This window comes from Pelobates fuscus, chromosome 2 (genome assembly GCF_036172605.1).
Source record: "Pelobates fuscus isolate aPelFus1 chromosome 2, aPelFus1.pri, whole genome shotgun sequence".
Lineage (NCBI taxonomy): Eukaryota > Metazoa > Chordata > Amphibia > Anura > Pelobatidae > Pelobates > Pelobates fuscus.
The window spans coordinates 371,649,460-371,665,924 of NC_086318.1; the positions used below are offsets into that span (position 1 = coordinate 371,649,460).

At 39.0% G+C, this 16,465-nt stretch overlaps 1 protein-coding gene across 1 annotated transcript in view; it reads left to right on the forward strand.

Annotated features, from left to right (window-relative positions):
• The window catches only part of CFAP61 (cilia and flagella associated protein 61), a 232,240-nt gene that overhangs the window by 72,817 nt on the left and 142,958 nt on the right, over window positions 1-16,465 (forward strand). The window contains exon 16 of the mRNA XM_063443717.1: window positions 2,629-2,763. Coding sequence (XP_063299787.1) covers window positions 2,629-2,763 — 135 coding nt within the window. The remainder of the gene's footprint in view (window positions 1-2,628; window positions 2,764-16,465) is intronic.

Here is a 16,465-nt window from a genome sequence, read left to right on the forward strand (position 1 = left end):
AAGGAGAAGGAAACTGTTATAACTATACATATAGTTACCGAGGGTGGCCAACCTGCACCAATGCTCCTAGATGGCATACTTAACGATATAAGAGGGATGATTCTAGAAAAGCTAGCAGTCCTTGACTACAAGATAAGAATACCGAAGAACACTGAAAAATAGCCACCAGTATAGTATCCTATCTGCAGTGAATGAGGCACTATCCACAATCCCAACCAACGCCATCACCTGGACTAACAAGCTCACATATTCCACAGCATTTGTGGTTATCCAAATGCTTGCAGGCTGATTCCCACCAAAGAGACTAAGACCAGAAGTCAAAATGAAGTCAACACGTAAGGAAATTAGCATGCTATATTAACTTCACGTAGGTGGAAATATTACGGATAGTTCTTGGCTACTGAAGAAATGGGTACGCCCTTACAGGCACTTCTGGAAATTGCCAAACAAACGTTACAACCAAGTATTCTGATTGGAAGAGGCAAAGCCAATAAATGCCCTGTTCTCCAAAGAACAGTCCAAGAGGTACTTAAAACAAATCCACTAATGACCCACCCAGAACTGAGACAGAATAGTACTAGAAGATGTTTTAGAAGAAAGATAACATCACGGCTCAGTAGCAATTAGGTCTGAAATATGACCACTCCATGTTCCCAGAACAGGAACCAGTCACCATCACAGTAGGATTTATTCAAGGACGAGTAGCACATACGAAGAGTTGATCATCACTAGGACCTGACATGATCCACACCTACTATATACATAAATTACTGTACTCTGTTGTTAGAAGCTGGTTTATTTGTGCTCTATGAACTCCTAACAGAACAAATGAACTAACTACTAACAAAACGCTCCCCAAATAGGCTGTGAATGACTGCTATAACCTACTCTGCAATAGTGCATCATCAGTGCACGAGGAAAGCATGAATTGAGGTCTACTAGATCCAACAGAAAATTATATAGAAGAACAAAATTAAATCAAGAATCAGTGAAGTGCAGAACACATGATTGGCACCTGGATAATGTTTCAATAAGGGTGCAATAATGTTAAATGCAAGATATCTAGAGGTTTACCTAGAGGTGCCAATAAATCCTTATAATTTTGTACCTCAACAATATGGCAGTCCTCTACTGATTATGTTGCATATAAACTAAATATTTAAAGGAATGCTCATGACACCAAAAACAGCTTCATCTCAATATAGTTGCTATGATGCCTAGAGGTCTCGGGCAACCATTTGTTCCTCAGCCCGGCAGCTCAGCCACTCATTCTTAGCCTTGGTTCATTGAGTAAGCCTCGCAAATGCTCTTTTCAAACCAGTCCTCATGGCCCACCAACGTTTTTGTTAGTATCTCCATTGGAATAAGAAAAGGGAAATACATAAATCCTGGTGGGCCATGAGGACTGGTTTGGGAACCACTGCACTTTGCTGTATTGTTTGTATATATGTAGTAAATATATATAAAATGTTAGCGAAAGCAGATTCAATGAAATGTAGATATTTGTGTTATCTTTTAAAAATTATGCTCAAGAGCCCAGTGCAGTTGTCTTATAAATCTTCACATTCTAATGCTTTGTGGATTTATCTAACTAGTGTTAGATAGCTTTGGAAACACAGTAACTAGTATGCACTCCCTGCCTAACCTCTGTAATTACGGTAATTGTTTCAGAGCTATAGGCTTGGACAGGAAAGTTGTACTCTATCACATAAAAAGAATAAAATAAACTTGTTTGGGGATCCCCAAGACCCTTACTAGTAGGACAAAATGGGTCGTTTTTCTGCACCTTTCTGTATTTGTTGTTCGAAATAAAACAAGCTGGATTCTCTATAGTCCAAATTCTGCTCCCAGCTTGTCCCCAAACCTCTAAATTATGGGTCAGGATCCCTGAAAAATAGGACTGCTTATTAAAAAAAAGGCCTTTTTCTATCTTCGTGCTAAATGTAGATCTTTAAAATATATTGTATTATGAGGACAGTGGTTCATGAGCCATTCTTCTGCTTATCAGTGAACATGCTGCCTGTATGAGCAATTTAATAGCCATTATCAACAGCTGTAAGAATCCATTGGGAAACAAGAGGAATTTGGTTCTGACAGAATGACTCATTCTGTCACTGGTTCACGATTGCATCATTCGAAATAATGTCATTAATTATAGAAAATCAAGCATGAGTTAACACTGCCGGTTTAAATTATATGACATGTCTAACTTTTTCTTGCCACTTCATGAAGCAATCCATGCCAAATCCAGAAAGGTTAAGGCTAAGCAGCTAACAAAATGGAGTGAGGTCAGACCCATCTGATTTATGATTACTGCAGAGAATGTGGACTCCTGGGAATATCACTGCTATTGAAAAATGCCATAAACCAAGCCTCTTGTTTATCTGTCATTCCCACAGAGATGGTAATGTAATTACTCTCATAATTATCTTCATTAGTGGCGGGTATTATCCGAAACTCATTCCTCTGCTCTAGGAAGATGTTTATTTGCTATTATTTTCCTCTAACCTCCCGCTTGTGTTCTGCCAAGGCTGTTAAGAATTTTGTGTTTGCTAAACTGTGGCCCAAACATCTGCGAGGTGCAGATCTGACATTCTCCATGCTAAAGCGTAGATCACTGTCTTTCAGCTTAAGAATCCCTGTGCCCATTCTCTGACATCTGCCCTTCATTACATGGTTCCCGTGCGACCAAGACGACAGATTGTCTATCCTCTAGAAAAGCTTGGCATAAACGCTCCATCAAAGCACGTCTCTAAGGATCAGGTGGGTAACAGAAGCTACAGCAGGCATCAGGCGCTGTGCCAGCCTCTACAAGGTTTGGCAGATGGCATGGAATTACTGTCTTAGCTTCAATAGGTTGCTTCTTAATTACACAGGACCTGGTATTCATACCCTCACAGGCTTAGGCACAATGATCCTTTGCTGTATTCCAGTGTTCAAAGAGTCAATTCAATAGTACTTGTTAGCAGGAACCATGTATAATTAGCATCCTGCATTTTCTGGGTTTACCAACATACGCCCATCGTTTAAAATACAATGTATATGTTGCATTGCTTTCATGAGCATTTGGAAAGGCATCAGAATGCATTTGGAGCATTCTGAAACAATAGTCATACTTGAGATGAACAGTCCTAATTTCTCGACTGGTATATATTAGCACTTTTTAAAGTAATGAATCATGCACATGTCTGTGATATTCAGGATGAAATATAACCCCCCCACCCCCCTGATTTCTGAAGTTAGGGGCTCAGCATTCAAGCTGTCAGATCCTTTAATTGGAAAAGGAAGCAGGCCTTTTAGATAACTAAGTGGGAATCCATGTTGGTGGTTAATGGGCACTCTCTTACAGTTCCTGTTCATATGTTGGTCTCTTAAAAACTTAAAAAATCAAGATGAAAAAAAACAACAACCAATAAGTGAGTTGTAAATGCATGTACTTGTACAAAAGTCTTTTTTCCAAGATTATTTCATGGCTTTTAGGACGCCAAATGCATCAAATCTTTTCATGAACACACTATATAATAAATATGTAGCAACAATATGTATTACTGTTATAGAAGAATATCGCAGTGGAACACACACAACACAAAACTAACTGTCTGTTTATATTATTGTCTCTGCGATATATTTCTGTATCCTGCACATTACAGTGAGTTTTATTGCTGTGGAATTCTGTCATACAGATATACACCTAACACATTATACGTTAAGAATAGTTAAAAAGAAAATAATTCTGAGATTTCTATTTGATATAAACTTGAGCCATAACTATCTTTGCTCTTTGAAATGAAATACTGATTTTCAGATCAAAATTTAGCATTACAATGTCGCAATAAATAATAATAGGCATTTAATCCCCTCAAGCCTTCTGCAACAGTACTTTTCCTTTAAATAATCATTAATTAATGAAACAAGAACTGCCAACGTCAAATATTCCAGCAGACATAGACGTATTCTAACATATTCCCAGAATGCTTGCATTTAATAAGACACGTAAAACATGACTGTTTGCAAATACCAAATAATTTATTAGCAGCAGACACCGTTAGAACATCATTAAATGTTGTGAGAGCATTTAACCGCTCGTTGCCCACGGAACCAGCAACATATTGTATTGTAACAAGCCGTGTACCCTCACCGGCAGTGTGTCAGTTAATAGACTCTGAACAATAGCAGACTACCTTCATAGTAATTTACTAATTTTCTGCACTGAAATCCATCGAAAAATCTGCAATTTCCAACCTGTTTACTTCCTCACCATCTGGTAGTGTTCTGCAATCCATCTGCTCATCGTAATTATGTAATTATTGATACGAGAAAAGAATAGACAATATAATTATGTAAAATAATTGACCTGAGTAGAAATCTTAAGAAAAAAGGTTTTGTTACTGGGATATTTTTTTTTTTTTCTTGTCTCAAATAAAAGGTACCTAGGCTATAATCCTCACCATAGCACTTTGTGGAAAATTAAGAATAAGGACTCATCTGTGCTTTGTTCCACATGTAATATGTATAATTATTGCTACCCTTAACACCGAGAAGGAATACTGGGTGGTCTGGTAGTGGAACATAAGGAGTCTAATCCTTAAAAGCAATAGTTCTTAAACTTTTCTAAAAAATGAAATCATTTTTCGAGACTCAAATTATGAGCATGTCATTAAGTGGGCAACCCATTCTCTAATTTTAAAATTAAACCAATGATCCATTCTTTATCTGTGAACTATATACCAAAATCATTTCTGCAAGACACCATTAGACTCTTCATACTAGATGATTCTCTATTGTACCTTGAACATAATGCAGGTGTGATAACCAGTTTATTAGCATGGAACCTTATAATGCTGATGAAAATTTCCAACCATTGATTCAATGAATTAGCATACGGACCCAATTTTGTATCCTAGTCCTGGGGTTAAGAACCATTGTTGTAAAGAGGAACCACCACTTATAAGGATTTTACATGTCATGTTTACATATCCCTATATTTAACAGATATGTATTTGTTTCTATACATAACAAATGTATTTGTGATGTGTGAAAAATACATTTAAATGTAGCATCCACATCTTGTTTTATCCTGCTAATGGGCGCCTCCATCTTGGGTCTGTCAATCATTCATTGTTACAAACTGAATGTCCTTTGCACCTGGCAGTCTGCATAGAAAAAGCATGCAGAGGAAAGAAGAAATTAAACAATGTTTATTTTTCTTCTCTTCATTTCAAATGCCTGTCCTTGCTTTACCTTGTCTGTACTGAATTATGTAATTTGCTAATTCTTTAATATAATTTTAAAAGAAACTTGCCGATCTCATGATAAAGGTTAACACACATTCTAGGTCAGTGATGGCGAACCGGTGGCACTGTGGCACGCTGGCCCCTTTCTGTGGGCACGCGGCCGTAGATTCGGCATCAATGCAGAGTAGGCACCTGCCTGCACGAAAGCTCTCCTGTCCTCCCGCGAGCTGTGTGGAGCGTTGCCGCTCGTAACCATGGCAATGCTCCACACATCATCGCGCGGGAGGACAGGAGAGCTGTAGGACCTGTACTCCTGTCCTAGATACTTACCACCACCGGACCACCAGGGATGGCTGTAAAGGTAAGAAGAAGGGAGGGGGAGATACTTCAATATGCTTTAAAAAAAAACTTTTTCATGTGTCTTAACTCCTACCCCCCCAACAGAGCACCCCTACCCCCCAACAGAGCACCCCTACCCCCCCAACAGAGCACCCCTACCCCCAACAGAGCACCCCTACCCCCCCAACAGAGCACCGATACCTCCTCAACAGAGCACCATTCCCCCCAACAGAGTACCCCTACCCCCCCAAAAGAGCACCCCTACCCCCACACACATCACCCCTACCCCCCAACAGAGCACCCCTACCCCCCCAACAGAGCACCCCTACCCCCAACAGAGCACCCCTACCCCCCAACAGAGCACCCCTACTCCCCACACACAGCACCCCCAACAGAGCATCCCTACCCCCCACACACAGCACCCCTACGCCCCCACACACAGCATCCCCACCCCCCACACAGCACTCCTCCCCCCCACAGCACCACTAACCCCACACACAGCACCCCGCACCCCTACCCCCCACACACACAGCACACCTACACCCCCCCACCCCACACAGCACCCCCACCCCACACTGCACCGCTACCAACCCTCTCACACACAGCACCCCTCACACACAAACACATACACTGCACCCCTCCATGCAGTATATGTGTGTGTATTCAGCAGTCTTTGTGTATTCAGTAGTGTGTGTGTGTGTGTATTCAACTGACTGTGTGTATGTATTCAGCAGTGTGTGTGTATTCAGCAGTCTTTGTGTATTCAGCGGACTGTGTGTATGTTTGTGTGTGTGTGTGTATTTAGCAGTCTGTGTGTCTGTGTGTCTGTGTGCTTGTGTGTGTATGTATTAAGCAGTCTGTGTGTCTGTGTGTCTGTGTGCTTGTGTGTGTATGTATTAAGCAGTCGGTGCGTGAATGTGTTCAGCTGTGTGTATGCTTTGCATTTGTTGGAGTTACTAATAAATATACGGTAAGCTTAATTTTATCTATTAATATCATTATTCAAAATTTGTATAATTGAACTTTCTGTTGTGTTAACTAGTTCGGACAACTATACGAGTTGTTTTTTCTAAACTTAAATCTCAGTATTCAGGTTTAATTGCCGTGTTGGCAATTTGAGGAAAAAAAAGTTGCCATGTATTGCGGTTTGGGCACTCGGGCTCAAAAAGGTTTGCCATCACTGTTCTAGGTGATTTTTCAATTATTGATATAGTGGTATGCATTTCAGAGAAGCAATTATTCCCTTTTAAAGAGTAATAATGCCTTAATATAAATAAATACAAATTAGCACACTGTGACCTAATGAGCTGTATGTAGAACATGTGCAATCTGCAGGTGATTCAGTTTAATTCAAATTGTTATCGTTTCTTTAATCCCTACCTGCCGTTAGGACATTCAATGCCATCCTCCATAGACTGGACTTTAACTCTATAAAGCATTTTGTTGTTAGCAGGGCTAAATCCCTACTGACACCTGGAGATCCCCTCTCTCAGCTGGACCTACAACTAGTGGCCCAGACTGACAGTTCTGATTGTTAAATGCCTCATATCTAGGATCCTAATGCATTTTTGATAATTAACACTAACCCTATACTAACCCTATGCTAATACTATGCTGACATTAACTCTAACTGTACATCTACTCCTCCAATAGAGATCGGTGCTGGGCTTCACCAGCTGCCCAGCACCTATCGCAGTGTAACCAGCAGGGACAGCGTGCCTGAGAGATCTCCCTTTCATGCTGCAATCTAAAAGTATAGGGCACTTACAGAGTGCTCTGTACTGTATGAGCTAGTAAATCCCTCTGCTGATGTCAGTAGTGATGTCAGAAGAGGGAATACTTCTAAATTGGGGTTTAGGCTAGGATTAAGGCAAGGTGTAACGTTAGGGTTACTGTATGGTTAGTGTTAGACTAAGGTAAAGGTTAATGCTGAGTTAGGGTTAAAGCAGTTTTAGGGTTACAGTTAGGGTAGTGTTAAGGTTAGGATAGATGTACAGTTAGAGTGAGCATAGCATTATTGTTAGGAATGATATAGGGTTAGCGTTAACATTAAAACATTTAGATAGATCCTAGATATGAAGCATTTAACAGTCAGTACTGATTTGTGAGTCAATTTGGAATTATTTCTCTTTAGTTGCACTAAATGTATAAAAATGATTACATGGAAACGCTGTGAAAACAATCCCCCCCTGCACATTTTTATAATTTTCTTTAAACTTTTTTTTTTGACTTGCAAAGATACATCATGGATATTTTCAATACAGTGAGAAATAAGTCAAAAGCAAGACAAATACCTTGCAGATAACAAATATATGATAGGCTGCACATTTTTTAAATTGACAAAAACAACAAGATCGCAGTGCTAAAAGATTATAAGAGGAAAATAATACAATGATATAAAACATGACCTACGCACTGGTTGCATATTACTAGGTGAGAAAAGTAAGGCGATAACAAGGAGAATCAGTACTGATTGTTTGGAATGATATGTTATCCCATACCATAGCAATACACAATAACATGAGAGCTTAAGCTGAAAATGACTGCTTTTATCTAGAAGGCAGTTAAGAGGTTAACACTAGGCTGAACAGGAGTGGTGTCACAGCATGGTACTGTATTATGATGGCAGGATTATAAGCTTGGATCAAGCAACAAAGTATGATTAAATAATTCTAAACAAATGCTAATAGAAAGAAAGAAATAGAAAAACAGAAGCCACTGCAGTTCCAGAGAGCGCATAACCAAAAGTCACTAAAGGACTAATTATAGTAGTAAAGGACTGTATATAGCTTGTAAGTATATTGGCACCATATGATGGCCCTTCAGCCCACTCTTACCTTTCGGCACATCTATTTGGAATAATGGCAGGGTCGGCATACAAGCAAGTACAGCCAATTCCGCTTCACCAGCTCTAGGGAACTGCACAAACCCGCATCTGATGCTCTCGGATCCGGCCCTTCAGTGAGCCGTAATCAGGATCCCAGGAGAGGCCAACCTGGCGTTCTCATAGCCGGCGAACAACCCTCCTGGGTTTAGGGCCATGATGGGAGTTCTACTCCACAGGGCTCGAGGCCCAGATATGTGGCTGCAGGGGCCAGTCTCAAGTACCATGTACTATGTGGCCAAAAGCCCTTCTTCTCTTGGTGAATCAATCGTAAAGCACTGTGTTGGGACAGCATGAGCCAGAATTAAGAGCATAAGTCGTCAAATGTCGTCACTAAAGAGTCCTTATGCAATCTAAACGTTATAGCTGATCTCGGAGGGGCCTTTGCGGCGGCCATCAAATCGCAGGTACACTCAAAGCAGGTTTTGATGATTATCGCTCGCTGAGCAACTTCTGATCCCTCCAGTGGGGACTGGGATAACCCCTGCCAGCCCAAATGGAAGAGGGGGTGGGGGGGGGGGGGCAATGTGACCAGCAAGATGTTGTGTCAAGGAACCAATGCGTAGTAGTCAAGCATAAGAGCAGAGCAGCGGCCGTCCACTTCACTTCCCACCCAAGTAGGCCGCTGTCTCAGAGTCTCTATTCTCCCTCAAGGGCTCCAAAACTCCCGTTCTTGGACTTATCAGCAGCACCGTTAAGTTTTTGGCACAAGGCGAGTAAAGAAGTGTGATTATCGTAAAAAAGCCAGAATCTTCAGGAACTGCTCTGATTTGCGGCCAGCCAGCATGGTGGTCCAGCCCTTTATGTATACTTAATGCTGTGTTAGGTATACATATAGGATATTAAAAGAAAGTCAATTGTCTCCTTTAAAAAAACTATATATATATATATATACATACAACAGTGCTTTCTCCATCCACTAGGGTGGGCATTGGGAAGAGGCTTCTTCTTCCTCACTGTGAGAGTTGGTCTGTGAAGGAAACCCAGTCTTGTACATATGTGAGAGTACAGCAGTGATTCAGCTACTAGCAGATCAAAAGCCAGGAGCTGAAAAAGACAGTGGCAGCACCTGTCTGGGAGAGCTTCAGGTAAGTATAACCCCATTCAACTACTCCCCTGGGCTGCTGCACATACAAAATATTTAAAGACCTCCTGAAGATGACAGAGCCACTTTAAATAGTGTATATCATAAATGCAGCTGTAGCATTGGCAATGTTTCTCCAACTATAGAGTATATACATTTTTAAAGCGCGTGAAAAAAACCACAACTGGTTACATTCCCACAAAATGGGGATTTAGAGCTCACAGAGACAAGTTTCCAACCATTTTCTGCTTACAGTAAAACACAAATAGGTTTATTCAGTAAACCTGAGAATTAATCAGGAAATATCACATTTTATGCCACTATAGTTGAATTGAAAAAAATGATCCAACCCATTTGTATTTTTCAGCTTGGACATGTTTCATAAAATGTAAAATACCATGCTAACTTTTCATTCAACAGCATAACCCTGTCATTGTGTGTACAGTTGTAATCAAATCAATTCTAATAATCAATTAAGTACCACTATTTAAAATCAGATTTATTGTCAAAATGTACAGACTTTCAGCTGTTTGCAATGAACAAATCAAACAAAAGCCATTGAAATAGCTCAACACAACGAATGCTTCAAGTGGTTTCCCCAAATTCAACTGAAAATGCAACTGCAAAGGGTGGAAGGCATTTTTGTGTTGAGCTATTTCAATTGCTGTTGTTTGATTTACTCATTGCAAACAGCTGAAAGACTGTACATTTTGACAATAAATCGGATTTTCAATGTTGGTTGAATACTTTTTAATAAAACTGTAGATACCTTTGCATTACTTTGAGATGGTCTACTATAAACAAGACTGCATGACAACTTGCTGTCAGAGTAAAGTATAAAGCATAAATACAAACAGTCCTGATTCTCACATATGAGAGTTCAGTTTTAACAAAGGGGGTAATATTTGCCATATCCCATTGATAATGTATTTTTTTTCAATATTTGAAGCCCGATTCTTATCAGAGCTTGAATGGTGAGCTCCTAACGGAAAATACTTGCACTAGCAATGTCCATAAGTGCTTTAGTAGCTCATCTGTAGTGAATGATTAAAACAATCTGAAAAGTTGAGTTCTTATGATAAATTGTGTTTTTTTGACAAGTCTGGTAGAAAGTGAGCGCTAACTCTACAAGCTTCTAGGATGTTTGACCTTATATAGCAGTGGTTCCCAAACCAGTCCTCATCCCCCAACTCCTATACCCCCCTCCCCCCTTCACCAGTCCAGGATTTAGGGATTACCCAGTTGTGTCTAAGGTGTTCTTTTTAAAATAGAATTAAGCAACTTAGATATTACTCGGTAACCCCTAAACTGGTTCGGGAACCACTGTTATATAGCATGTGTAAACGCTTGTCTACCACAACTCCTGTGCATGCAACCATGTATGGCGTCACTCGTGGCTCTGGTGGTTTTTGGGATCTGGAAATTGCAGGGTTTTTTTGTTTTCTTTATTTTATTTTTAATTTAGGCATACGATCTCTTTGGAATTGTTGGAAATTCAAAGTGAATTTAAAGTGAATTCCAAGGCACAAAGATCTGAACTGGTGGCATAGCTGACTTAAAGAAAATTTACAGTTTGTTATCCAGGCCTTAAATTTGAATTTCCCTACAATTCACAGTTACGTGAATATCCGTTAGTCATGACGTGTGTGGGTGCCTGAAATGCTTCTTCAATGCTGGTTTATTTAGAGTTTATATACAGTAGCTACTGTGCTCTAACTAGTCGCTGCCGTCATCAGCAGTGTTGTCTGCATTCAGCACTAAGGATTAAGGAATGCAATTCTCCATCTCTGTCCATGGTGCTGACGAAAATAATAAAACTACTGAAAGAAATACCGTAGTTGAAGCAAATTCGAATTCTTTCAAATTATTATTTAAAGTATTTAAAGATTTTATAAATTACATCTTTAAATGAAAAATTATTTCCCATTTATTGAGAAATAACTTTTTTGTAACTTTTTTTAAATTTTATTTGAAGATTTCAAGCATTTTAGGACAAGGTAATACAGAAGGCAAAACTGCTGTCTCAACATCCACGCACAATTTAGCCGGCTAAACTAGCATATGCTGGCGAGCAATGTACAGTATAATATGTACTATACACTAATAATAAACATTTATGGCAAGGAGGAGTGCCCAGACCAGCTTTTGGCCAATCCAGTTTCCAGTTAATGAAAAAAACGTTATTAAAAGTGCAGCCACACCAACAGAACCTGCGCCTAGCTTTTGCCATTTTATCTATTCGTGTTTTGTTTCCCCCCGAATGGAGCTACAGGTGTGACTTAGCATGAAAAATCCATTTGGAGGAGGTAAGGTGTTTTATGGTGGCACAAGTTATACAAGTATAAGTACAGCTGGGAGGATTTGTGTCATGTTGTCAATGTCGCTATTTAGTTATTCACTAACTTGTGAATTTTGGTACCAGGGATTTTCACATTCTAGACCAAATTATCTGACCTGGAATTATGAATTGAATAATATTATATATCATAGTATATATAAATATACCCATTTTGGCTATATTAGCACGAACTCCCTGGTGAATACCATTAATCCCAAGTTTAGTAAATAACTCTGTTAGTGGAAGCCAGGGTCAGCATAGCCTATACAAGGAGCATAGATTGTTGAGGTGCTTAGAGTGTCCATTTTAGTACTTAAGGACTAGTGATAGTCTATGCCAGGGATAGGCAACCTCTGTCATTTCGGATCATGGTAACTAAGTCGTTGTTGATGCTTTGCCAGCATTATGGCTGGAAAAGCATTATGGGAGATGTAGTCCACCACATCTGGCGTGCCAAAGGTTGCCTAACCCTGGTCTATGCCATCACAATAAACAACCCTTTTAAGACTATTTTTCCGAAACAAAATGTTCTACTCCATGAAACACTCCTGGGCTGCATGGAGATTTAAAAACTTAACAAGGTCTTCACACAAACAGCGCGCACATACAGTTTGTTTGCTTGGAACTCAATAAGTAGCATGATGATTATGATGAAACTGTCTGGTGTAAAGCACAAGCACTGTTTGTTTCCTTGTGTTTTCGGCATTAAGGTTCATTGTTGTCTCTGAATACTCCCCTTGACCTGTTTTATATCCTTACTTTATGTTTACCCTGACTCTCATGGAAAATTAAAAGAACATGTTCTGCTATTAGTAAATCTCTAACATTTTAGTTTTTACACATTGTACCGAGCAACCTAAATAACAAATAAGATGAGATGTCTTGTGAAATCGCTAACAATGAGGTATCCGGTCAAGTGGTTTGTCAGTGTCATCAGACAATAGTGATGGCAGAGGTCTGCCTGCTCCAAAGATCAAGATTGCTAAATAACACTCTTATTCTTGCCTTTCAATTCTTTCAATTCTAAGAAAGAGTGTTAACTATTTCAGAGCAGGCTCAAATAGTTTAAAATAGGTGCATGTCCCATAACTTACACTGTAGTTGTGTAGAGTGTCGTTCATACACACAGATACAATGAGGTCTCGGCACAAGCATAAACGACGCATAGATAGAACCCCAATGGTTAACTGAGAGGCAACTGGCTAATGGGAAGGATTACGTACATATGTTTTCAATATCGGTCAGTTGTGTAGTTATGTGATACGGGTGGGCGGTCATGTGTGTAGTTATGTGATGTGGGTGGGTGGTCATATGGACTGGTATGTGATGTGGGTGGGTGGTCATGAGTGTAGTTATATAGATGTGTGGTGTATAAAGTGTAATCTGTGTTACAAGGGGGGTAGGTACATCATTCTCCAGTGAATTTTCTCTTCACATTTTCATTAAAAAGCAGTCAATGGTATTATTAGGATGGAGTTAATGTTCGTAAACCCGAGACAAGCTACAGATTTATTTTGGTGATGGTTGAGAAAGCTAAGCAACGTGTCAGTATTTACATAGCTAACTCAATGCTTGCTTTTAAATAGACTTTGACCCTTTGATGAGATTCAGTCTAAAAGTGCTGAAATTCAGTTCAGGTTAATGAGCTGAAAGATTTACATTTTCTGCTTGTAGATTCTCTTTCCAAATACTCAAAAAGCTGAACATGTGACATATTTAATATAGCCTGTCTTTATTCGAAACATTTTCAAAGGGCTAGCGTACCTTATTGTTATGGATTAGAAGACTTCACAATTGAACTTAAAACCATTGTTTATCATGACTTCACTTACCAAGTCTTGGCATTGGCAGTTATAACACTAGCTGCTATAGCAAACACATTATATCTAATGTAATAGCTGACAATACATTTCCTTATTCGGGGTGTCAGCAGGTTTCCTCCCTCATTGCAATTAGCTCTCATAAGAGAGCCTGACTGTTGTACAATCATGGCAGGCAGCAGATGGCGTTGTTAACAGGAATGTTCGGACTGTTTGTCACTTGCATGCATTTGTGAAATTAAAAACAAGATAACCCAACGTCCCTTGAAAGCAAGATGTCAGCAGCATACAGGTGTTAATGGCGTTTGTAGAAAGGAAGAATAACCATTGTGTTTCAAGAACAAGTTTGTCATTTGGGATATTTAAACGTGCTAACACGTAGCGATCTGAATTAAAAGAAAAATGAAAAGACTGCATTTCACATAAAGGCTAGAGAGATGGTTTAATGAGGAAGAAAAACACACGAAACAGAAAAAGAGCATTTGTTTACCAAATGAGCATTGAATAGCTGTGAGTAGCTAAGATTTTTATTAAAAGTTAGAAAATTGTCAGTTTTCAGACCAATCTCAGTAGTCTGGATATGTATATATGTTTATTTTTATATGCACACACGTATAGCAATGTAACTTATAAGGTTAACTTGTTTTTCGTTCTTTTCATGGTAGACTGTTCTGTAGCTTGACCTTTTGAATGTTTTTTTATTTCTTAGAAGAACACTCCAACCACCATAACCACTACAGTGAGCCAGTTGGTTATGCCAGAAGTGGCTTATACAAAATACATGTACAAAAATAGGGGATAATCTGCTAAATCAATGATGAAAAAAAGAACATAGCGTATAACTGTGTATATGAATAAACCATAGGTGTAAAATTCACAAGTGGACACTCACACTTTCACTGGAGTTAAAAAGCCTTTAGCTTAGATGTCTTTATTTTCCTCTTGGCATAAAAGCCTTTTCCAAATCAGTTTCTTTCTTCTATGTTCAATGTCTCATAGACCAGCTGAGAAGTATGTGCTCAGGAAAAAAGATGCAATAAAATTGTAGTGCACATTCAAAGATGTAATAAAAAAGTATATTTAATAACTTAGTATTTAGCAGATTATCCCCTATTTTTGTACATATTTCATTGAAGACAAGAGGGAGTCTTCGGGGAAGTTCTACCCTATCCAGGGAGGTTCTTTTCTGCTTGTATTCTATTGAGCACTTATTGCACTGTGGTTTATGTACAAACATATTGTATTTTTGCACTTTTTATACAAAATACATACCTGCAATTTGAAAAATGAACCTCAACAAATAACATCAAATTCTATCCGATTGTCTTATATATCGCCAGAAGTTTCACTCCATCCCGGGAAGGCTGATATCACATGTGCGGCAGAGTTGTTTGGTTAGGCATTATACAATATTGATGAGTTGACATAGTATCTGCGTTAGAAACAAAACAGCAGACACCAGCTGATAAATACCTCTATGGTTTGCCTTTTTGCTTAATTATCCGTCAAACATTACCAGCAGATAATTTAACATCATGATTGATAAGTTTCACCGCATATGTTTTCCCACTAATGTGTTCAAAAACATGGCTTAGTAAAGTTTTATATTGCTATGCTGTGCATCAATTTGTTTATCTTCAACCAGTTTCTAGGGATAATTAGACAAAACATTTTTACTATGTGTGTGTGTGTCATATGATTTTTATCCGCTTGCTTAAGCACTCTTAGTTTAAAGGTTAAAATGCTCTACGGTTAATATGGCTAGTACCACTTTCCTTGTGTTCAAAGTAAAAACAAAATAATCCCTTTGCCTAAATTAGTGTTCTAACTCTTTCCAAATCGTTTTCTAACCAAGGCCTTGATTCATTTCTAGCCGATTATGCTTATTGCCAGTTATTGGTTCCTGACAACTCATTTAATGGTTCAGATCAATTACATTATCGCTATTAAAGGGACTCTATAGAATACAAAGTTGTGTTCCAAATACTATAGTGTCCTCTAAACTCCCACTCCCTTGGAGTCCGTTAAAATCCCTGAAGCGCCTCTGATGGCTGTCTTAGTACTGCAATGTAACCATTGCAGTCCCCTTGAGGACTAAGGGGGGGCAGGGACAGTGCACCCAGACCACATCAATGAGTTGAAACCATCTGGGTGCCTATAGTGTCCCTTGAAAGGCAACCGATAAATACCCATTTAAATTTCGAACCTGAAGCCTATATTTTACATTGAAAATATTGGCTTCAGGAATTCAGTTCCATTTATTGAGCACATAATCCCTGGTAATGGCCACTTCAAATTGTGTGTGTGTGTGCATGTCTGTGATTGTGTATGTCTTTGTTTATGTTTGTATGTGTGTTTCTGTAGTTATGTGTGTCTATGATTGTGTGTGATTATATGTGCATGTATGTGGTTACGTGTGTGTGTGTGTGTATATGTTTGGGATTGTGTGTATATGTCAGTGATTGTGTGTGCATGAAAATGTGTATGTATTTAATAGATAGCTTCCAAAGGTGGTATCCCTAAATATGCAATCCCACATAAAGATAGCACATAAGAGTTATCTATTAAACAACTGAAATATCAAATTTAAGGAAAGGCCTTCTCTTAATTATGATCTTTCAGCTATTTAGTTCATAGTACCCTTATGTGGAGTATACATATTTAAGCGTGCCAAATTAGAGTGCTGTTTAGCAGATAGCTCCCATATCTGCCTTCCATAAATATCGCAACCCCACATGAAGATAGCAAAGTGATCTACTAAACATT